The sequence below is a fragment of the Hypanus sabinus genome, chromosome 14 (assembly GCF_030144855.1).
Source record: "Hypanus sabinus isolate sHypSab1 chromosome 14, sHypSab1.hap1, whole genome shotgun sequence".
In the NCBI taxonomy this organism is placed as follows: domain Eukaryota; kingdom Metazoa; phylum Chordata; class Chondrichthyes; order Myliobatiformes; family Dasyatidae; genus Hypanus; species Hypanus sabinus.
Genome location: NC_082719.1, coordinates 74,627,774 through 74,652,524, shown reverse-complemented (window position 1 = coordinate 74,652,524; position 24,751 = coordinate 74,627,774). Strand labels below are relative to the sequence as shown.

Here is a 24,751-nt window from a genome sequence, read left to right as displayed (position 1 = left end):
TCACTGTGTTTCACAGATGCTAACTGCTTGCTAAGCTCACAGCTGCCTCATCATTTGCCTGCTGATCCCTGGAAAATGGATTGGTTTTTTTAAAGAGACCTCCTCATGACACCCTGTGGCTGCCATGGAGATGAGAGGGAGCGGGAATTAACATCCAGCAAGGTCACCGATCAAGTGTTTAAGTCCTAATCAAGATGTCAAGGTACTATCAAGTCAAAAATCACTGATATGCACAAGTACAATATATTACACTGATTAATCATTCTGTCTGGTTAATTTAAGATACTGTACATCATGCTTTATTTTTTTTCCCCTGAGCAAGATAAATGAAGTGGATTATGCACTCAGTAGCCACTATATTAGGTACACCTGTCTGCCTGCTCGTTAATGCAAATATCTAATCAGCCAAACACGTAGCTATCGATGTGTGGTGGAAAGTGTACTTACTGGCTGCATTATAGCCAGGTATGGGAACACCAATGGCTTTGAGTGGAAAATCCTACAAAAGATAGAGGATTCAGCCCGGTACATCATGAGTGTAGCCCTGCAAGCCATCGAACACATTTGTATGAAACAATGCTGCAGAAAAGCAGCATCAATCATCGAAGTTCCTCAGCACCGAAGCCATGCTCTTTTCTCACTGCTGCCATCAGGTAGAAGGTACAAGAGCTTCACAACTTACAGCAGCAGGTTCAAGGACAGTTACTACCCTTCAACCATCAGGCTCTTGAACAAAAGGGAATGACTGCACTCATTCTATTTCTGGTGTTCCCACAGCTGATGGTCTCACTTTAAGGACTTGTTATTTCATGCTCATTATTTATTGCTATTTATTTGCATTTGCATTTGCACAGTTTGTTCAGTGATCCTGTTTACAGTTATCATTCTATAGATTTGCTAAGTATTGCCGCAGGGAAATAAAGAACCTCAGGGTTGAATATGGTGACATGTATGTTCTCTGATAATAAATATTTCTTTGAACTTTGAGCTTTAGCAGCAACTCAATGCATAAAAGCATATGGTCAAGCAATTCAGTTATTGTTCAGACCTAGCATCAGAATGGGGAAGAATGTGATCTAAGTGACTTTGACTATAGAGTAATTGTTGGTGCCAGATGGGGTGGTTTGAGGATCTCAGGAACTGCCAATCTCCTGGAATTATCACACACGTTCCCCACAATTTACAGAAAATGGTGCGTAAAACAAAAAAGATTCAGTGAACAGCAGTTCTGTGGGCAAAAATGCCTCGTTAATGAGAAAGGTCAGACGAGAATGGCCAGTCTGGTTCAATGTGACACAAACATGAGAAAATCTGCCAATGTTGGAATTCCAAAGCAACACATAAAATTGCTGGACGAACTCAGCTGGTCAGGCAGCATCTATGGAACAGAGTAAACAGTCGACGTTTCCGGCCGTGAACCTTCGTCAGGACTCGGAAGGCGACAGTTTCTCAAGTGATCATGCATTACGACACTAGTGTGCTGAAGAGCAATCCTGAATGCACAGCATGTCAGATTTGAAGTGGATGGATTATTGCAGCAGAAGACCATGATCATGCATTCAGTGGCTATTGCATTAGGCACTGGAGCCCATTCACTTCAAGGTGTTCAGAAATGCTCTTCTGCACACCATTATTGTATTGTGTGATTATCTAAGTTATTGTCTCTATCCTGTCAGTTTGAACCAGTCTGGCTATTCTTTGACCTCTCTCATTAATGAGGCATTTTTCCCCACAAAACTGCCAATCCCAGGATGTTATTTTAGTTTTTTTAAACACACCTTCTGTAAATCCTGGAAACTACTGTGCTTAAAAAAAGTCCCAGGAGATTAGCAGTTTCTAAAATACTCAAACTACCAACAACCTTTCCACAATCCAAGTCACTTAGAACACATTTCTTCCCCATTCTGTTATTTGGTCTAAACAATAACAAAATCTTTCGACCACATATGTATGCTTTTATGCAGTTTGTGCCCACATGGGGGCAGAGCCCCACCCCTACCTCGGATGCTCAGACCACATCTCTGTTATGCTAATCCCAGCATACAGACCGCTCGTCAGGCGCTCCAGACCAGTTCAGAAGCAGGTGAAAACCTGGCCAGCAGGAGCCATCTCTGCTCTTCAAGACTGCTTTGAGCATACTGACTGGCACATGTTCAGGGAGGCTGCAACCGATGGTGACTCCACCAGCTTAGACTCCACACAGCATCAGTGACCAGCTACATCAGCAAGTGCATGGATGATGTTACTCTGTCCAAGACCATCACTATACACGCCAACCAGAAGCCATGGATGACCGCAGAGGTGCGTGCGCTGCTGAGGTCCCGCAACTCCGTCTTCAGATCAGGTGACAAGGCAGCTTTAACAACAGCAAGAGCCAACTGTACCGAGCCATCAGAGGGGCAAAGCGTGCACATGCCCAGCTAATCCACAGTTACTTCCAGGACAGCGGCGACACGCGGCGCATGTGGAAGGACATCCAGGACATCACCAATTAAAAGACAACATCTTCTGACTGTGCAGGTGCTGCCCCCCTCCCAAATGCACTGAATAACTTCTATGCCCAGTTTGAGGCAGAAAATGATGTGGCGGTGAGGAAGTCCACCCCTCCTGCGAATGACCAGGTGCTGTGTCTCTCCATGGCCGACGTGAGACTGTGCAGGGTCAACCCACGGAAGGCTGCTGGACCAGACAACATCCCTGGTAGAGTGCTCAGAAGATGTGCAGACCAGCTAGCAGATGTTCTCATTGACATCTTCAACATCTCCCTGAGCAGCGCCACTGTTCCAACGTGCTTCAAGGCTGCCACCATCATCCCTGTGCTGAAGAAGTCTTCAGTGTCCTGCCTCACTGACTACCTTCCCGTTGCACTCACATCCATCATCATGAAGTGTTTCGACAGGCTTGTCATGAGGCATATCAAGACCCTGCTTCCCCCCTCACTGGACCCCCTGCAGTTTGCGTACCGTCCCAACCGCTCAACAGATGATGCCATTGCCACCACCCTCCACCTGGCCCTAACCCACCTGGACAAAAAAGACACATACGTTCGGATGCTGTTCATAGACTTCAGTTCAGCATTCAACACAATCATCCCTCAGAAACTGATTGGAAAGCTGAACCTACTGGGCCTGAACACCTCCCTCTACAACTGGATCCTAGACTTCCTGACTGGGAGACCTCAGTCAGTCTGGATCAGGAGCAGCATCTCCAACACCATCACACTGAGCACGGGGGCCCCCCAGGGCTGTGTGTTCAGTCCACTGCTGTTCACTCTGCTGACCCATCACTGTGCTGCAACACACAGTTTGAACCATATCATCAAGTTCACCGATGACACGACTGTGGTGGGTCTCATCAGCAAGAACAATGAGTCAGCAATACAGAGAGGAGGTGCAGCAGCTAACGGACTGGTGCAGAGCCAACAACCTGTCTCTTAATGTGAACAAAACAAAAGAGATGGTTGTTGACTTCAGGAGGGCACGGAGTGACCACTCCCCGCTGAACATCGACGGCTCCTCTATAGAGATCGCAAAGAGCACCAAATTTCTTGGTGTTCACCTGACGGAAAATCTCACCTGGTCCCTCAACACCAGCTCCATAGCAAAAAAAGCCCAGCAGCGTCTCTACTTTCTGCGAAGGCTGAGGAAAGTCCATCTCCCACCCCCCATCCTCATCATATTCTACAGGGGTTGTATTGAGAGTATCCTGAGCAGCTGCAACACTGCCTGGTTCAGAAATTGCAACATCTCGGATCACAAGACCCTGCAGCGGATGGTGAGGTCAGCTGAGAAGATCATCGGGGTCTCTCTTCCCGCCATCACGGACACTTACACTACACGCTGCACCCGCAAAGGAAACAGAATTATGAAGGACCCCACGCACCCCTAATACAATCTCTTCTCCCTCCTGCCGTCTGGGAAAAGGCTCCGAAGCATTCGGGCTCTCACGACCAGACTATATAACAGTTTCTTCCCCCAAGCTACCAGACTCCTCAATACCCGAAGCCTAGACTGACACCTTGTCCTCCTGTCTTGTTTATTATTTATTGAAATGCCTGCACTGTTTTTGTGCACTTTATGCAGTCCAGTGTAGGTCTGTAGTCTAGTATAGCTTTCTCTGTTTGTTTTTTATTACGTAGTTCAGTCTAGTTTTTTGTACTGTGTCATGTAACACCATGGTCCGGAAAAACGTTGTCTCATTTTTACTATGCACTGTACCAGCTGTTATGGTCGAAATGACAATAAAAGTTGACTTGACTTGATTAGATATTTGCATTAATGAGCAGGCATACCTAATAGAGTGGCCACTGAATGTATAGAGAATAAATAGAAATCAAACCAATTAATGATGTTTTCTATATAACTAGAAGAAGGTGCTAAGTTTTAAAGCTAAATGGTGAAGGGCATGCTCAGTTCCAGTAGGATAGTACTTATCGCATAATAGCGTAGAGACAAAGGCATGAATTATCACTGCCTCGAAAGGAATCTTGGAAGGAGGATTACTTCTCTTTATAGAATCCCACCCCCATCTTTCCCCACTGCCACCTTATTTTTATTCTTTGGGGTTCAATGGAATGAAATAATATATAGCTCCACTCTTCAAGATTACCAGCCACTTTTTAGTTGTCAGAAGCATTTCCAGTTCTAATTCCTCAGATCCCACAAGTCTGCAGTGAACGGCCCATTTGTTTTAGTATTACAAAGGTAAGCCTACAGTCGCTGACTGAACAGTCGATTTCAGTTGAAGACAGTCACACGATTCATGTAGATGGAACTGATTTGTGCTATATATTCATCAGTACTTGGAGAAAACAAAAAAAATAATTTATTTGGCTTGAGGCACTTGACAGATTCAGCTGTCAGGAGACCTAATCTCCTCTAGCTAAAGGAGGTAAACAGCTTTTAAATCCTTAAAATTTTGTCGCTGTTAGGGTTTGAGTAAGCATGACCCAGAGAACATCCAGGATAAATTAAGCAACTCTACTTGTGGGCAAAAACAAAGTTGATTAGTCCAAAGACATCCAAAAAAAAAACTTAATGTTATACAGAACTAGTTTATAGCCCGAAGGGGTGAGAGCTCTTAACAAAAAATGAATCCATGGATGGCTAATGAGGTTTGGGATATCATGAAGTGAAAAAGGAGAAATAAAAATACAATAAAGCTAAACTTTACCAGATCCTTGTAACTAGAAGAGGGAGTTAGAACAGCATAAAGGAGCATGCACATAAAGTCAGCTACAGAAAGGATGAGAAGGCATTATAAAATCAACCCTTTTCTTTCTTGGGCATTTGGGATAAAGGATGTGCTCAGTGCAAAGTGACAACACTCCATTCCCCCACAAAAATTACTGACCTTGTAACTGAAAACAAGGAAAATCGGAAATTATAATTTGGAAACAAGTTCTGCAGTGACATCATGGATTAAAGGTCCTGGTCCTGTGCGATGCTGATTTATGTAATAGACTTTTTTTGTGATTATATGATTACTTTGTCAGGGGAAGAGTATAGTATCCCGAAGAAACTGATGATCATCAGGTACATGAATTCTCTAAACTAAAGAAAAATAACAATATTTAAATGAAAATCATTGGGTTAAAGTGTGACAAATCACATGAATCAGATGATGAGAATACTGCAGGTAACTTAACTACAATGCTATGAAATCTTTTGACTTAGATATGATTTCTTTAGATTGTAAAACTCCATTATTTAAGAAAGGAGTTTTTAAATAATGGAGTTTTAGAAAACAACCTAATATGTTATTGGGAAATATGCTGGGAAATGAAACTAAGCATGGAATCACTCAACATCTTGAGAATGTTTAGTTGGGCAGAGACAGCCACATCTGACTGAATGTTTTGAAAGGACAACAAACGTTTTAGGTTAGGTGATAATTATGGATTTACTCGTATATTCTTCCAGAAGACATTTGGAAACGCATGTCATGCAACTGACAGTAAATTATTGACTTGTTTGGGAAATTAGCTGAGGTACTCAAATCAGCAGGATCTGACTGGAACACTTACACAAGGATTGATTCAGAATACTTATAAGCAATTTTAAATGGTCAGATAGAAACCCATATTTCCGATGGTTCAGATAAAGGTGACATTGGAAGCCGTGCTGTTTGAAGGAAAGGGATAGCAACAGATTATACAAAAGATCACGATGGTTGTTTTCCCTAAAATCTGCTATTGATTTTCCAGATTCTATTTCTTCCACTTTGTTGCTGTGATTGGCCCTATATTCCTGTTGACCTAAGAGTATGTATTCTATTTGTTTTAGAAAAACAGCGGTGTTATTGGACAGCATCTCAGAATGAGACAAGAGAGGGCATGGCACTCTGCCAAGGCCTCTGAGTACTCGAACATTCTCAGTGCATTTGTAGTTCCTTTTCTGTGCAGATCAGACATAGAAACATAGAAAATAGGTGCAGGAGTAGGCTATTCAGCCCTTCGAGGCTGCACCGCCATTCAGTATGATCATGGCTGATCATCCAACTCAGAACCCTGTACCTGCTTTCTCTCCATACCCCCTGATCCCTTTAGGCACAAGGGCCATATCTAACTTCCTCGTAAATATAGCCAATTAACCGGCCTCAACTGTTTCCTGTGGCAGAGATTTCCACAGATTCATCACTCTCTGTGTGAAGAAGTTTTTCCTCATCTCGGTCCTAAAAGGCTTCCCCTTTATCCTTAAACTGTGACCCCTCGTTCTGGACTTCCCCTACATCGGAAACAATCTTCCTGCATCTAGCCTGAGCAACTCCTTTAGAATTTTATACATTTCAATAAGATCCCCCCCCCCCAATCTTCTAAATTCTAGTGAGTATAAGCTTAGTCGATCCAGTCTTTCTTCATATGAAAGTCCTGCCATCCAAGGAATCAATCTGGTGAACCTTCTTTGTACTCCCTTTATGGCAAGAATGCCAGAATCATGAATCCACTTTTACTTCTATCAAACAGCTTGTATTTCTCAACCATCCAAATCCCACTTCAGGACAAATTATGAAAAACAATGTTTTTGGGATGTTTTTAAAAGCTTGAAGGTTATAAAATAATGGAACATAAACCAAACTGAATTTCAGCCAGAGTTCATTTTCCTAACTTTTATTTTTGTATTGGTTTAATAAACCAGTACGTACAAGATTAATGCAACAATACAGATGGCAGATCGGTGCCACAATCTCAGAAGCTTCCAACAGTTCACCGGATAAGCCCCGAACAAGACTAACAAGTATTTTGAAGGATTCTGATATTAAACCAACATCCAAATGTGCTGCTTTCTTAAAAGTGTGATTAATAACATGGACATTACCATCTTAACCACCAGCCCTCAGAGATGGCTATGCTCCTCTGTTTGGACAGAACAGGTGAATCCTGAATTTATTGCCAAACTAACCAGGCTGAAGTAATTTTGATAGCAGCCATCTTTAAGTATTAGGGGAGCTAAGACAATAATCCTGTGAAAATCTGACATATAAAGACTTCTGCAATGTGAAGTAGGAAAATCTGCTGCATGTCACTCATTGTTATCAGTATTTATCTCTATTTCAATCTTTTATAAGCAAAAATATCAGCATAGGACTCTGCTTCACACTTCCTGTGCATCTATATTTCAGCAACTTACTTCAATGTAAATTCTTTAATTTTCTCCTATATCCTGATACTTTTATGTATTTAGTTGTGGTTTTCTTTAACATTAGGATTGACATTGACTTATTGTTCACTTCCAGTAATGCCTTTCAAACAATTCTTTGTTATTTTTTCAATCTCTAATTTCATGCTTATCTCATGTTTGTATTTCCAGTTGGGACAATCTTTTAGCATTTTTCTTCTCAAGCCCTTTCAACTTTCAAGACGGGTTCAAGGTTTTTTTTATTGTTTTTAAGCAGATTTACCTCCAGGTCAGGTAATTATCTGCAGGCAGTATGCCGAAACTGCTCAGTTGGTGTTTGTGCCCCAAGCTTAAAAACAAATTAATGGATGAGGGAGAACCTAATTATAGACGAAGAGAAAGAAGACAGTGGGAAATACTTAAAATGGTAATCATTAGAATTCATCAGAACTATAATCCGCTTAAAGGACAAGTGCTAATTAATAAATAACATGATATTGTAAAGCAGCAAGAAATAAAACGAAAGAGAAAACATACCAACCAGAAATATTTAAAGGCTGAGATGACCAAAAAGAATATGAAGAGTCTGACTGTAAACAAAAATCATTTTGGAAAATTAAGATAAACCAGTAATTTATAATACTAAAGAACTTGAAAAGAAACTAAGTGATCAAAAAACTATACAAAGGGGAAATTAAAATAAGGAAATAACCAGTAAAGAAATAGAACAACAAATGAGTCAGAAAACTAAATTATAAAATCAAGATTGCAGAATTGAAGAAATGATAGCACTCGAAGAACAGAACTTTCCCAAGAGCAGCGGGTTTCCGTCTCAGGATTTTAAGAGTCGGTGGATAGGGAGGGTATGGCATAGGGCCATTTATGATGCTATCGGGATTGGACTTGGGAACGTAAATTAGTATCAGATGTACACAGAAAGACTCAGAATCAGGTTTAATATCACTGGCATATGTCATGAAATATGTTTTTATGTGGCAGCAGTACTTTGCAATATATATTAATAAAAACAACTGAATTACAGTAAATACATATTGTAATGCTCTGGAGCGGGGGATGGTGATCTACAGCCACCCCAGTATTCCTAGTGGCCAGCACTATTTATTGTTCAAGTTTTAAAATGCTTTTGCAGGATTTAGGTGGGATATTCAAGTTTATTTATTGTTACATTTTAGCTTGGGTTACACGGTTATTCGCATGTGTGTTTGTGGGTCACCCTGACTATAACTGGGGTGTTTGATCACCTCCCCAGTGGGTTCTCTCCCCGGGTCATAACGCCTGGCCTGTTTTTGTGCTTGTCACAATAAAAAATGGTTGTTGAGTTAAATGAGCTTTCTCGTCTGTGATCATAGACCAAATGCTTGCCACAATATTTAAAAATTATAAATTAAATAAGTAGTGCAAATGGAGAAGAAAAAAGTAGTGAGGCAGAGTTCATGGATTCAATGTTCATACAGAAATCTAATAGCAGAGGGGGAGCTGGTGTCCCTGACTTGTTGAATGTGTGCTTCAATACACAATGGAAACCTGTGGTGATTGAAGGGGGCATTTGTGTGAGGTTCTGGATAGGTTTGTTCCACTGAGACAGGAGAAACAGAGAGTTAGAACTTCTAGTCAAGAAGAAGAACGGAGCATACTTAAAGTTTAGGAAGTGGCTCAGAAAGGACTCTTAAAGTAGCCAGGAGGAGCTTAAGAAAGGACATAAGAAAGCCAGAAGTATATATAAGAAGACCTCGGTGAGTATGATTAAGGAGGACCCGAACGAGTTCTTTACATGTTTGAAGAGCAGTATGATGATCAGAATAATGGTAGCATTGATCAGAGATAAGAGAAGAAACATGCCTGAAGGCAGAGGAGATAGTGTAGGTCCATAATGAATACCTTGCTTCAGTATTGACCAGTGAAAGGGAGCTTGGTGAATGTGAGGTGAACATAGAGCTGATTAATGTGCTGGAACATGTTCTATGTTCTAATATTTGGATTCTTAAACTACAATCTTCCCACCTTCTCTGCACTGGCAAAGCATTGCTTTTGATGGGAAAATATCACATACTATTCCAATAATTAAGAAACAGGAACACTACACCTATTAGAGGGAAATTCCTGGGACCAATAATGAAGTGTGGTTGAATTCCATACATATTCACAGCTTCTAAATGAGATCTACAATGGAATTATAAAAGGTAGGCATAACTGAAGTACCCAACTACTGTTCACAAATATTTTTCAAGTCGAAATCCAGACAGTATTTAAAGATATCTCTCATGAGGGTTTAGTTACAGAAACACAACATTAGAAAGGGAAATTACTGCTCTGGTCCCAAAATTGGCTCAGCGTCTGGGAACAGCCACCTAAAACGCATCTCCTGGCTTAGCTTGTAAACTTTTTCTGAATGTTTCTGCAAAGCAAAGGTTCTAGTATTTCAGTACAACTCTGCTGCAGTATTACATTATGCTGTTATCCAACCTTGCATTTCAACTTTGCACTTGGAAGAGGTGCAGCAGTGGTAGCGACAGTTGGAGTCCTCATTGGAAGTGCAGCCAGAGAGCAGGAGACATTGCCAAAGGATGAGGAGTGTCTCAGTATCATGTGGTAGGAGGTGAGAGGTATCAGATAACCCCTCAGTGATTCCTCTGAACCCTCCTAATTCCCACTATTAGAACTTGCAAGGAGACACTCTTTATCTGGTTCTAGTTACATCCTTCCCCTCTGCTTTAATGTTAACTACTGAAGCAACTTTCAAATCAATCACATTCTTAAAATGTAGACTGAGATACTGCAATTGAAATGCCCTGCAGACAACACCAGCAATTGCAGTAGTATAGTGTCAAATGGAATAAATAGTTCCCATTTAATTCTTCAGCTAAATAACTACCCCACAGAAAAAAAAGACTTCCCAACTCCACTGCTCCAATTTGGTGCTCTCTGTTGGTCACAGCTGAGCTGAAGGCATTGGCAAGCATGGCTCTAGAAATCAAAGTCTTGGAAGAGCAGCAAAGAGGTAAGCAAATCTTATTTTAGCAAAGAATTTCTAGGGTCAGAAGATGAGATGTTGACACTGCAAGGAATCCATTTATTTCCACTGTTTGACTTCCCACAATTGAAATGCTTCCCCCCAAATTCTGATACCTACAGCTTTGTTCCAGACCAACATGTTGGCTCAGTGTTAGATCAGCACTCTCAATTCTGTTCAGTGCCAGAGCTGAGTTCATCTGCGATAAATCAAGGGCCTTCTCTGACATCACTAATGCCAAAGAAACGATGGACTTCCATGAGGTATCTGGGCAATCACAATGCCCGAAATCCATGGATTTTTGGACATCAAGAGAACCAAGTGATTTGGGGATAGGGCAAGTAGTCTTAAAGCAGAGGTTCGACCATAATCACAGTCTTTGGCAGAGAAGGCAAATAGTTTATTCTTGCATCTTATTCTTGTGTTCTTATTAGTTTAATGGAATAATGTTAGCAGATTATTAATGAGACTGTGAGCCATCTAAAGAGAAAATATCAAATAACCAAGAGATCCCTGCATTTCCCATTCAATAGTTTCTTGACATCATAAATAGAGATTTTTACTGTAATAGATGTTCACTGTGCAGGGTCACAGGGGTTTCATTTTGCCAATCTTTGTTTTCCAACACAGCAGTTAAAACCTCTAGAGATCAAAGAGTTGTTTTTGAGTAAACTAATATTCTTTAACTTCTGACAGTGAGACAGGTGCTATAAGAAGGCAAGACCGTGGCTATACTTTATTAGGAGTCTGAAGAGATTTGGCATGTCAACAAATACACTCAAAAACTTGTTGTACCGTGGAGAGCATCCTGACAGGCTGCATCACTGTCTGGTATGGAGGGGCTACTGCACAGGACTGAAATAAGCTGCAGAAGGTTGTAAATCCAGTCAGCTCCATCTTGGGTACTAGCCTACAAAGTACCCAGGACACCTTTAGGGAGTGCTGTCTGAAAAAGGCAGAGTCCATTATTAAGGGCCTCCAGCACCCAGGGCATGCCCTTTACTCACTGTTACAATCAGGTAGGAGATTCAGAAACCTGAAGGCACACACTCAGCAATTCAGGAAAAGCTTCCTGCCCTCTGCCATTCGATTCCTAAATGGACTTTGAAGCTTTGGAGACTACCTCACTTTTTTAATATACAGTATTTGTATTTGCAAATTCTTTAAAATCTGTTCAATATATGTAATTGATTTACTTGTTTATTTATTGTTATTATTTATTTTACTTTTTTTCTCTCTCTTCTAGATGATGTATTGCATTGAATTGCTGCTGCTAAATTAAAAAAATTCACGTCACATGCCCGTGATAATAAACCTGATTCTGGTCTTCAGTACTTCATGGAAGTGGCAAGCAATAATCAGTCTGAAGTTAAAAGCACATTTTTGCAAACAAACAGCACTGTCTATACAACACAGGATGTTGGCCCACAACACTTGGGCTAATTGCCCAAGAGATTATGTTAATTGATCTATTTCAACTTGGACAACACTGATTAAGTTATTTAGTTCAAGGAATCTTGCAGACCAAATTGATACTATCACTTTGCACATCAAATTGTTGAGAGCAGTCAGGTCTGTTAGGAATGGTAAAGAACAGCAAGAAGACCATAAAACCATAATAGGTCAGAGCAGAATTAGTCCATTTGACCCATCATTTCATCATTTCATCCATTTTCCCTTTCAACCTCAATCTTCTGTCTTCTCCCCATAATCTTTCATACTCTGATTAATCAAGAACCTATAAATGTCTGCCTTAAATATATCCAATGACCTTAACTCCTCAGCTGTCTGTGGCAATGAATTCCACAGATTCACCACTCTCTGGCTAAAGAAATTCTCCTTCATCACCATTGTAAGTGGATGTCCTCTATGTTGAGGCTGTGCCCTCTGTTCTTACACTCCCTCTTATATGAACTATTCTCTACATGTCGATATTCTATCTAGGCCTTTCAACATTTGATACATTTCAATGAAGACCCCCACCCCCCACCATTTTCTAAATTCCAGTGAGTACAGGAGCACAGCCAACAAATGCTCCTCATATATTAACCCTCCTATTCCCAGAATCATTCTCTTGAACTTCCTCTGAATCTTCTCCAATGTCAGCACTACTTGCCCCTCCACCTATCTTCATATCATCCACAAACATTGCCTAAGAATGATAGAAAGACAGGGTGACTAGTATCCATTCCTCTACCTTTGACTTTGGCGATGGACAATTCATACATCTGCACTTGTTGTTAGGTCTTTTTAGAATATAGGAATTGCATCCGTGTTTTGGAAATTCTTTGTGTTTTAAAAACCATTTGTAATTAGGAAATCCTTTATAAGATAGCAAACCTCTGAGTTTTAAATGTCTTAAAATTTTGTCTGGATTTAAACGTGTATCACTAAAAACAAGTGAACTGTGTATGAACTACTTTGCCAGCTGGAAATATCTCCTCCCTGATAAGGAAGGCTCAAATGGTAGGTATTGGCACCAAAAAACACCAGGGAGGATAAATAAGGAATTGAACTTTCTCTGAAGAGTAAGTAACTACAGTATAATACCCACCCCCACTTTAGTGAGAGTACTCATAGATATCTATATTGGATAAGACATACAAGATCTCTGAGTTTAAAACTTCACAGTTTGCTTAAATCAATAAACAAATTGGCGAGTAAGCAACATGAATTGATGAAACAACAGCAGTATTTACATTGTCATATGACAATTTTTATACTCTGACATTTGTTTAAGCACTTCAGTTCATTGTTTTTAAATGATCCAGTTGAAATAACTAATATTCAGAACTTATTTCACTTAAACATTGGAAAATAAGAGAAACTATATTAGCTTCTTGGCACCACATAATTTCAATGATTGCATCCCACTACTCTATCTAAATTAATGATATTAATTATTTAATTAATTGTTGTATAGCGCCTGGGCTTACTGATCGGCAATTATAATGAGATCAAATAAGCACATTCTGCTCCTGTAAAGAAATAGAGCAAAATATTTTATGTTGATAATATTATTTTCTTGTAAAATATTAACACAATGCTGACCTTCAGGTTTATATCTAGCATATATTCTGAACCGGTGACTTTTTTTGACTTCCTCACACAAATATTTAATTCAGTGTTATGATTAGTGTCTATTATTTAATTCTTTTTACTGGCCGCCAATTACAGTTGTGCCTTACTATTCACAAAGATCGGTGAGCTAATATGATTCTTATTAAGACCATCTGCTCTTTACCTACTGGTAATTCAGATTTAATCCCAGCAGCTACATGCAATTACAAGGAAATCTGCAGATGCTGGAAATTCAAGCAACACACACAAAATGCTGGTGGAAAACAGCAGGCCAGGCAGCATCTATAAGGAGAAGCACTGTCAACGTTTCGGGCCGAGACCCTTCATCAGGACTAATTGAAAGGTCTCGGCCTGAAATGCCGACAGTGCTTCTCCTTATAGATGCTGCCTGGCCTGCTGTGTTCCACCAGTATTTTGTGTGTGTTAGCGACATGCAATTGGTGTCCACTGTATAACTAATTAGCAGAATGCTGGGAAAATAATTTCCTGAGGATTATGAAAATACATCTTGGTCAAGTGGCCTTTACGCTCACTTCTTCATTTGATGCACTTATTAGATCTTAGGCAACAAATTGATACCGTCCACCAAATATCAGTTGTCTGTTTTGAATGTATCCATTACAATTTTAAAATAGGGGACAAAGTGTACATTGCAATACTCGCAACATGTTTTTTTTAAGTAAAATCTATGAAGAAACCTTCATTTATCCTTCAGACAATTTGTAAGGCCTTCTTTCTGGTAATATTATAGAGTTGTAGAGCATAGAACCTCACAGAAACAAGTCCTTCAGCCGATTTAGTACATACCAGCCTGGTCATCTACCTGCAGCTGGACCGTAGCCTTTCATCGCTGACTTATCCATGGCCCTATCCAAACCACTGCAATGTTAACATTGAACCCATTTCTACAACTTCCACTGGCAGCTAGTTTACACACTCACACCACTCTCCAGGGTGAACAAAATTCTTGCTCAGATTCCCTTTATATGTTTCAACTTTCATTCCTAACCCAGGACCTCTACTGCTAGTCTCAGCTAACATGATGGGGAATCAGCCTGCAAGCACCCACCCCTCAAAGCACAGGGAAGCTCAATAGAAATTCTTCAAGGCTCTAGAGATGAAAGAGTATCAATCAGAATAGTTTACTGAAGGGCAAAACTATACAACCCTGAAGATCCTGAAACATGGCAGTCTCAACAACATGTTGAAAAGCACTCTGTTAATGCACCAGCGTTCAGCACAGACCTGAGAAGATCTGCAGATGCTGGCAATCCAAAGCAGCATGCACAAAAAGGCTGGAGGAACTCAACAAGCCAGGCAGCATCTTTGGAAAAGACTAAACAGTTGAGGTTTTGAGCCAAGGCCCTTCTTCCAGACTGGAGAAGTGTCTCTGCCTGAAACGCCGACTGTTCACTCTTTTCCACAGATGCTGCCTGGCCTGCCAAGTTCCTCCAGCATTTTGTGTGTGTTGCAGTCAGCTTTCCGTCCAAACTCCATTCCTGAAACTATATACATAACCCACTGTTGTAAAACAAGCAAGATTGCTGCCTTAATGATCACATCATAATTCCCCAGGAATTCCACCCTAATCGAATCAACAGCAGCACTATTTTCCTCCCTAGCCCACTGCTCCCTCATCAGAACCACCACACAGTCATTTTGCTCTATTTTATTATTAAAATCCAAGCTCTGCAACAGATGAATTGTTCCTGTTGTACACCACCTGCTTATAATTTATATAAAAATTCAAGGCACTTCAGCTATTTAGCACATCAAATACATCAAAGTCCTTTCAAGCGATTACTGCTGAAATGGAGTTCCCACACAGTTTCTGAATGCTTGAACTGTGATTGATTTAGATGCTACACCACAAGGAAAGATTGAATAAGTTAGGACTTAATTCCTTGGAGCGTAGAAGATTGAGGGGAGAGTTGAAAGAGGTATACAAATTATGAAGTGTATAGAGATCATGGGTTAAGGATGAAAGGTGAAAGGTTTAAGGGGACCATGAGGGGGAAACTCCTACATTCAGCTGATTGTGAGAGTGTGGAACGAGCTGCCCGCACAAGTGGCGCATGCCAGCTCTATTTCAAAGTTGAAGAGAAGTTTGGATAGGTACAAGAATGGCAGGGGTATAGAGGGCTATGCTGCTGGTGCAAACCAATGGGAGCAGGCTGTTTAAATACCTTGCCATGGACTAGATGGGTTGAAGGGCCTGTTTCTGTCCTGTACTTTTCTACGACTCTACTAATGGCTCAAAAATTTTCTGTAGAAGTGAGCTACCCTTGCTTATTGCTGGCCTATATGAAATGCTCAGATTTACCTTGCTTGTTCCCCAACAGCAACATACAGAGAGAAGTCAACTTCACCTGCTTTGTGCAAAGACAAGATTTCCTGCAAGGTAATCGCAATCACGTAGGAAAGCGAGAACAAATCCAGCCCGCAGAATAGATGAGAGCACTTTTTCAGCACATCAGAATTATGTTAAAGCTTCAAAAATAATGAATATTTCTGACATTTACAGTATTCTGAAATAATAAAACTTCTAAAGACTCTCCAAAGTATTGAAAACCTTTTTCGAACACAAAAAGATAAAACCCAATGAAATAAATAAACTCAAACAATTTGAAAATTGCTCAAGTAATCCTGGTAATTAGCATCTTCTATTGAAATAAATACTGAGGTTATGCTTGTGGCTGATCCAAGTTGTTGGTGCACATTCCCAACATAAGCAGTAAGGATCTGTTATGAGTACATGCTCTTCCAATGCACATCATGAGGGATCCAGATTGTAGTCAACTACCACAATGTGCTGACTGTGATTTCAGGAGCTTTGAAATGCCAATATTTAGGTAGCAATCAATCAGTTTCTTGAAATTGTAATTCTTTTTGATTGAGAATAAAGAAATGAGACAAATAGTGCCAGACAAATCTTACCCAAATTGTATGACTAGATGTTGGATTCCTTCCCAGTGAGACAGAATTTGAATTGAGCATTACATAATGTACTTTCCATCAACTTTCAGCCAGCTACAATGATCTGATCCATTGGCTGATCACTCTGCATGCATACCTGAGATCAGACTCCTGAAATAGACTCTCTACTCCAAGCTTCATCATGCAAAACAGAAGATAAAAATCAAAGACAAAACTTTAAAAACTTTCTTGAAAAGGTTCAATGTCATCATGGTCTCGCTGCTCCATGACTGACAAAATAGGAAGGAACTCTCTACATGACTGCCTTGTCCACTCATCCCTTCCCATTGATCTCTTTCCTGGCACTTATCACTGCAAGTGTGACAAGTGCTATACCTTCCACTACACCTCCTCTCTCAGCTAAACAGTCCTTCCAGGTGAGGTGACACTGCTGGGTCATCTATTGTATTTAGTCTCCTAGTATCTGGCCACTCTACATCAGTGAGACCTAAAGCACATTGGGAGATTGCTATATCAAACACCTTTGCTCAGTCCACTACAAAAAAAAACACCAGGATCTCCTGGGGACTACGCATTTCAATTCTATTCCCCATTCCCATACTGACATGTCTGTCCATGACCCCCTCTACTGCCACAATGAGGTAAACTCAGGCTGGAGAAGTAACATCTCACAGTCCATCTGGGTAGCCATTGATTTATTTAATTTCTGGTAACTATACCTCTCTTGCACCTTGTTTTTCCATTCTGCGTTCTGGTTACCCTCCTCCTTCCCTTTAGTTCATGGTCTACTGTCTTTTTCTTAGATTCCTTCTTCTTCAGCCCTTTACCTCTTCCACTTATCACCTCTCAGCTTAACTTTCTTCCCTCCTCCCCTGCCCACTCACGTTCCCCATCACCTGATCTATGATTACCTCCCCTTACCACTCCTTCTGGCTTTTGTCCCTTTCCTTTCTAGTCCAGATGAAGGGTCTCTGCCCAAAACTTCGACTGTTTATTTCTCTACATAGTTGCTGCATGACTTGCGGAGTTCCTCCAGCATTTTAAGAACATAAGATATAGGAGCAGAATTAGGCCATTCAGCTCATCAGTTCTGTTCCACCACTAAAAATATGTAAAGACTCGCCTGTGGCAATGAATTCCACAGATTCACCACTCTCTGGCAAAAGAAATTCCTCCTCATCCCTGTTCTAAAAGGACGCTCCTCTATTCTTAGGCTGTGTACTCTGGTCCGAGACAATACCACTGTAGGAAACATCCTCTCCACATTCACCCTGAACGTTGTCTTTCAAAATTTAGTAGGTTTCATTTAGATCACCCCTTACATTATAGCTCAGGATTTCCAGTATCTCTTGTGTTTAGGGAAAGAGTCATTTGTTTGATACTGAGAACCTCAAGCTCTCCATTAGGAGCATGCAAAAGTCCGACGTTAATCACTGAAGGAGTGCACCACCTCACTAACTAATGACCTGTTCTAGAATATGTAAATCCTTAAATGCCCAAAGCAGCCACCTCAGAGCCTTCTGAACTTGAGTAGAGTCATTTTCAGCCCCAGTAGGTCATCACAGGAAATAAATGACGATGCAAATTTCACCTTGAGTGAACAACTGTCATTATATGTCTCAGATTCTGCATGCCTGATAATCGAGCAGCAACTGCTGACTAGAGAAATTCTTCAACAATTAACTCTGGCATTGTTTATTTAGAAAACCATGTAGTAGGATATTGTTATCTCTTTGCGACACCTACCTTTTCCTGGTACTGTCGTCTTGATGAGTCTAAGGACTGGATGAGAGCTGTCGCATGGCCAACAAACATTGCGTAGCATGTAGCTCCAACTATCATGCTCAGCATGGTTATCCAGAGATCAGACATCGACACTGGTGCCCGAGCTCCATAGCCAATGCAAAGCATGTGACTCATCGCTTTGAACAGTGCATAGGAGTACTGCATCCCCCATGAATCATTCTGCATAGAGAAAAAGAACACTCAGTCAGCAAAAACTTCTGGAAGATTTAATTTTTCATTTTATTATTAGAAGTGTAATGGATCACTGGCTGCTGTGACATTAGACGACTAACATTTCTTCAAACCGACCAGGATTAGCTGGCCTTCAGAGACTGCTATACTCTGCTGTTTTTTGTGCTTTTTTGCTTACAGATTCAGAAATTCAGAGATCATGTTGTTACTATCATTGTATTTCTATTTTTACATCTGGCTCCATATCCTATCAGCTGCATTGCTTACTGTTTAATCTTTTTATAGAATCTCACCCTTATCAGTGTACGAAATCATGCACGTATAAAGACAGACTGGGAAACACGTGCACAAATAGTAATAACTGATACCTAAATTGTTAATAGACAATGCAAAGATACATATGCATGATTTATTAAATTGCCTGCTTAGGTATCAAGGTATTTGGATTTTATCCTCTTTTGATGAACTGAATATGTATACAGTCAATAATCCTCAATTGGATAATCTTCAAGAACCTACGGAATTGGACAAAATGTGTTAGAAAATCACTATGATAACTTGCATACAGAATCATGTAGTTGAACAGGTCCCTATAGTACCGTGCAAAAGTTTTTATATACATAAAAATAAAAGTGTGCCTTAGACTTTTGTACAGCGCTGTATTTGTTAATGTGGAGCAGAGAGTAAGATTGTAATCTGGCGGGAGCAAAGGATATTGTGAATGGTGAGGGTGGACCGCCACAGGAGGGGTGTGAGACAGCTGGAAACGGAGTGCCATGGGCAGAGGGTGGTGCAGGAGAAGACATACCCAGTCCTGAGACACCAGACAATTGCTTCCAAACAATTTGTTTATTGACCATGAAAGAATGTCTCTCTGGCGCTTCCCACTCCCTCTGCTCTCCCTTCCCTTTTTCCAAACCATGATTCCCTGCTGCCTGCCCCCTTCCCAGTCTCAGTCCTCAATAGCGACCCATATCAGAATCAGCTTTATTATCACTCACGACATGAAATGTGTTTTTTTTTGCGGCAGCGCTGCAGTACAATACATAAAATTACTACAGTACTGTGCAGAGGTCTCAGGCATCTTAGCTGTATACAGTACAAGCGCCTAAGACTTTTGCACAGTATTGTACCTGGTTTACAGCTTCTAAGCACAGGTTTTTACACAGATCACTGAGAAAAATGTCAGATCTTACAGATACTCCTTCCCTTAGCAGTTACATTTCTGCCAATGAGGTGAGGAAAATGGTGAGAGGGGGAAGTCTGGACAATTTTGTGCTTTTGGGGGAATCTCCATGTTGTGGTCTGCCATGATGAGTTAAGCCTCGTGTGTCTTCACACCAGTGTGTGGTAAGGGATGAATTAGGAAGAAGAAATTGCAATGTTGATGGGATTTATTTTACAAAAACCTACAGGCAGTGATGGAGCAACCTGTGACAAGGTTTCAGTTATGCTGAGCATTGAAAGCTGAAGTTGGCTGATGATGTGAGGACATTGATGTCAAAATGCAGCCTCTTTAATAGATAGTCTTAGAAGAACATGTTTCTAGTTTTGCTCATGTATATTCAATTAAGATGGTTGCACGCATTATTTACGATATGACAAAAATGGACTAAATCACCCATACATTATTTGCAGTGTCATTAGAGTGCAACTATCACCGAGAAAACAACATACACATGAGTGACTTTGCATACAAAGTACCAACGCCAAATTCCCCTTGGGAGCTGGTTCTCACATATTAAAGGATCCAGCCAGGGTATACTGCATTTATGTATGATTTGTGCAAGAAAAACAGATGCCACCGGATCTATTTTATATACTGTTATATAAAAAATGATATGGCAAACGTACATGTCTCATTTATATATGTAAATAAATAAAATTGTTGCATATATGCATATAGCTAATATGAAAAGAAATATTTATAGATGGGTTTAGTAATAAAATGCTGATATGACAGTTAATTTATTTTGCGTTATTTGAAGTTCAATGCCTCAATTCACCACATCAGTGGGCAAAGTAGGATATGTTCTTTGACGTTAGCTTTACTTCTGTTTTTGCACATTTGCCACACCAGCCTAACTTCATGTCATGTTAATAGAATTACGTTATTGTAGCAAAGTGGTGCTATAAAATAAACCAAATGGCAATTTAGAACCCTTGCAAGCCAGTTTAAAAAAAATGTATTTTGTTGCAAGTATTAAAAAATCCTGGCATTTGACTCCAGTTACACAGTGGAATATTACAGGAATTACAGAAAACACCTGATTACAATTCTGGTCAGAAGCAATGACTTACATACCCCTCTAGCTATATCTTGTGTGGCTGCTTTTCATGACAAATATCAAATATTCAATAATGCCTTCTATTGTTTTGTAAAGCAGATATAATTTAACCTTACCAGCAAATCTAGCCACTTTTTCATACCTAAATATATTTACTTAAATAAACATATCCAATTTTTATCATAATCCTTTTGTTTGAAAGTAAGTTGAAATATTCCCAGAAAGGTTAACCCATTTAACAGTACCCAACTCTAACAACAAATGTGATAACTTTATCATTTTCCTGGTGGAATAAAGTGTGCATGTTTTCTAGTGTTATCAGATGCATATTGATTAACTGCTTACTTTGGGGGAAGAAAAGAATTTCAAACTAAAAACGTATGAGGTCTGTGATGGAAGTGGTGAGGTCTGTTGAAATAAAGATGACTACGAACTGATCACAGGATATGCCAATCCCTCTTAAGTAACACACACAAAATGGAAGAATGGAAAGAGAATGAAAATGAGAATGGAAAGACTTAAAAGGGACCTGAGGGACAAATTTTTCACACAAATTTTGCTGAATATATAGAATGAGAAAGTCAGGTGCAATAGTATTATTTAAGAAGCAATTGAATATTTACATGGAGATATGGGGCACCGAGGGATGTGGTCCAATTGTAGGAAACTGGGGCTAGTTCGGTGTGAACAATGGTCAGGGAACTTATTGGGCCAATGGATTATATTATTAAGTTGCTTATTTAGTAAATATTGGGCCTAACTATGTCAGTGAAGGAGGCCACAGTTGGAAAGACCTGTTTCTCCACTATAGAGAAGAGCACACAGTGAACATGAAATGCAATATTCTGGATTGGAGGAAATACTAGTGAATTACTCTTTATCTAATGATTTTTAGGTAGTTGGGTGGCTGAAACAAAAGAGGCCAATAGATAGGTGTTGCAACTCCTCTGGTTGCAAGGGAAGGTGCTGTGGAACAGAGATTGGTCAATGGGGACAGAAGAGTGGATTAACAATTCAAGAGGTGAGTGGTCCCTAGGAAATGCAAAACACGGAAGAGAGGGGAGGATGTGACTGGAGCTGGGGTCAGGTTGGAGACTTCCCATGCAACCCAAGGAGATGTAACATCCATTTGTCTTCCAATGTAGTGTACTGCATTGGGCATTCATATCCTTTACTTATGCTTTTCCTTTAAAATATCAGTACTCATGCTCTGTATCACTCATCAATTAACAACAGTTAAAAGATATTTGGATAAGTACCTGGAGAGGAGGTGGTCATAAGGATATTGGCCAAATATGGGGGACCATTGTCAGCATGGAATAATTGGGCCAAAGGGCCTGTCTCCATTCTGCACTACTCTCCAACTCTGACACAATTACACATAGACTGGTAGAGATATGAAGAGTTGATATGGATCAGTTGCAAATTTGTCTGGAGAAACAGTTTAATCCAGTTAAGTGTGAGGCGTGGCATTTTGAGAAGTCAAACGCAAGAGGAATGTATACAGTAAATGGCAGAAGCCTTCAAAGTGGTGAACTACAGAGGGATCTCGGGTGTAAGCCCACAGCTCCCTTAAAGTGACAACACAAGTGGCTAGGGTGATGAAAAAAGCATATTACATGCTTGTCTTTATTGGTTGGCACCTTGAGTATAAAGGTTGGCAAGGCATGTTTCAACTGTATAAATTCTGATAAGGTTACAATATGACAATGTATGCTATTATAATTAAATAGTTTTTAAAACAACAAAAATTAGAAAACCATTGAGTCTATTTCATCTGTGACTTTAATGACGGTAGTATCATGGATCAGTCTGTTTCTGGCTGAACAATTAGAATGGATATGAAAAATGGTCACCATGAATAAACCTGGTCAATGTCAGAAACAAGGAAAGCTGACCATTGGACCAAGCTAGAAATTAAAATATTCAAATAATCCAATTAACACAGAGCTGCTGAATCTTCCAGTTAAGCAGCACCATTGCTTGGGAATAAGGATGATAAAATAGGCTATAAAACTGATTGGGACACTTTTTACAAATTGTCATTAAGCTTCAGTTATCTTGACATGATGATCAGATGCAAATGTTCTGGTTGATGGTCAGTGCTGACTCGGTGGATGAAAGGGCTCATATCCATGCTGTTGCAAATGCTTGCGTTTTATTTTTGAGCATTCAGATTCTCTATGACTTAACAGAGTATATTTATCACACTGTGCAGTTAGCATTACCAAAATGTGCTGAAGGAAGCATAAAGGGGAAAAAACTGGAGAATTAATTTTCATGACCTTGCTGCAACTAAATTCTTGAAATTATGTTCACTACAGAATAGCTCCATTATTTAATAAGCAACCATTTTCATTGTAATACCCTTTCAAACATCAACTTTAGCTAGAAACATGCAATTTTTCACAAATTATAGAGATATAGTCATTGAGCAAATAAGCCTGTCTATGAAGTCTTCAATAGCCATCAATCACTCATTACTGCTGTTCCTACATTAATCCCATTTGTTTTCTCCCGACATTCTCATTGACTCACTTCTGATTCTACGCCTCATACACAGTACATACAAGGTGCCACTTGCAGAAGTAAATCTACCAGCCTGTACACTTCCAGTGTGGGAGTAAACCCGAGAACCCAGAGGAAACCAATACAATCACAGAGAGAACATGCATTTTCTGTGCAGGCAGCACCCAAGGTTGGCAATGAACCTGGGTCTCTGGCACTATGAAGTAGTGGCTCAAGTAGCCTTGCCACTGTGCCTCCCAAAATTAGTCTTAGCAAAGTTTACTATTTCCTCATTTTGTGCTTCATTAGCTAATTCCATTTTATAGAAGTTGTATAATTGGCTCCTATGTTCCTGGGATGAAACTAAGCTGTTATCTGATGATGCTCTATGAAGCATGGTTAATGGCATCGTTAAGTGTGCTACACCTCACTGTTTGAGTCTGGACAAGTGAATGGGGAAATAGATTAAGGGGAGAAATATGTAACATTGTCCACTATCTCTAGAAATGTGTAATTTCCTTTAGGTAAACAGTGATAGTAACAGAAGCCGTGAGAGAAGGATTTATCTTTCACAAAAAACCACATAAATATCTGACCAGAAACTATTTTAAAGCAAATATTCTATAAATGAATAATTAAAATTTGCATAACATTCAGCACCTTTGCCAAAGTTTAATCCAGCAATTTGTGGTCGAAATGACTATAAATTTGACGACTTGACTAACTACTCAGACATTGAAGGCATTACTGTCAACAAGACCCTCACATCACCAATATCATCAGAAACTCAATCTGAGCATACACGTAAACACTGCAGATAGAAGATTGGCTGACTGGCAGGAGACAAAGAGTGGGAATAAAGGAGGGTTTTCAGGCTGCCAGTAACTAGTGGTGCTCTGGTGTTGGGACTGCTTCTTTTCACGTTATATGTCAATGACTTGGATGATGGAATTGATGGCTTCGTGGATGATACAAAGGTAGCTGGAGGACAGGTAGTGCTGAGGAAGCAGGGAATCTGCAGAAGGACTTAGACAGATTAGGAGAATGGGCAAAGAAATGGAAATGGAACCAAATGCAGGGAGGTGTACGGTCATGTACTTTGGTGGAAGAAATAAAGACAAACTATTTTGTTAAATGGTAAGAAAATTCAGAAATTGGAGGTGCAAAGGGACTTGGAAGTCCTTGTGCAGGATTCTCTAAATGTTAACTTGTAGGTTGAGGCGGTGGTAAGGAAGGCGAATGCAATGTTAGATTCATGTCGAGAGGACTAGAATACAAAAGCACGGATGTAATACAAGACTTAGTGCATTGGT

The 24,751-nt window shown here is 40.1% G+C and overlaps 1 protein-coding gene across 1 annotated transcript in view; it reads right to left on the bottom strand.

The window, feature by feature from the left end:
* Positions 1 to 24,751, bottom strand: part of LOC132404879 (potassium/sodium hyperpolarization-activated cyclic nucleotide-gated channel 1-like) — a 255,912-nt gene that overhangs the window by 108,707 nt on the left and 122,454 nt on the right. The window contains exon 4 of the mRNA XM_059989441.1: positions 18,412 to 18,630. Within this exon, the coding sequence (XP_059845424.1) occupies positions 18,412 to 18,630 (219 nt within the window). The remainder of the gene's footprint in view (positions 1 to 18,411; positions 18,631 to 24,751) is intronic.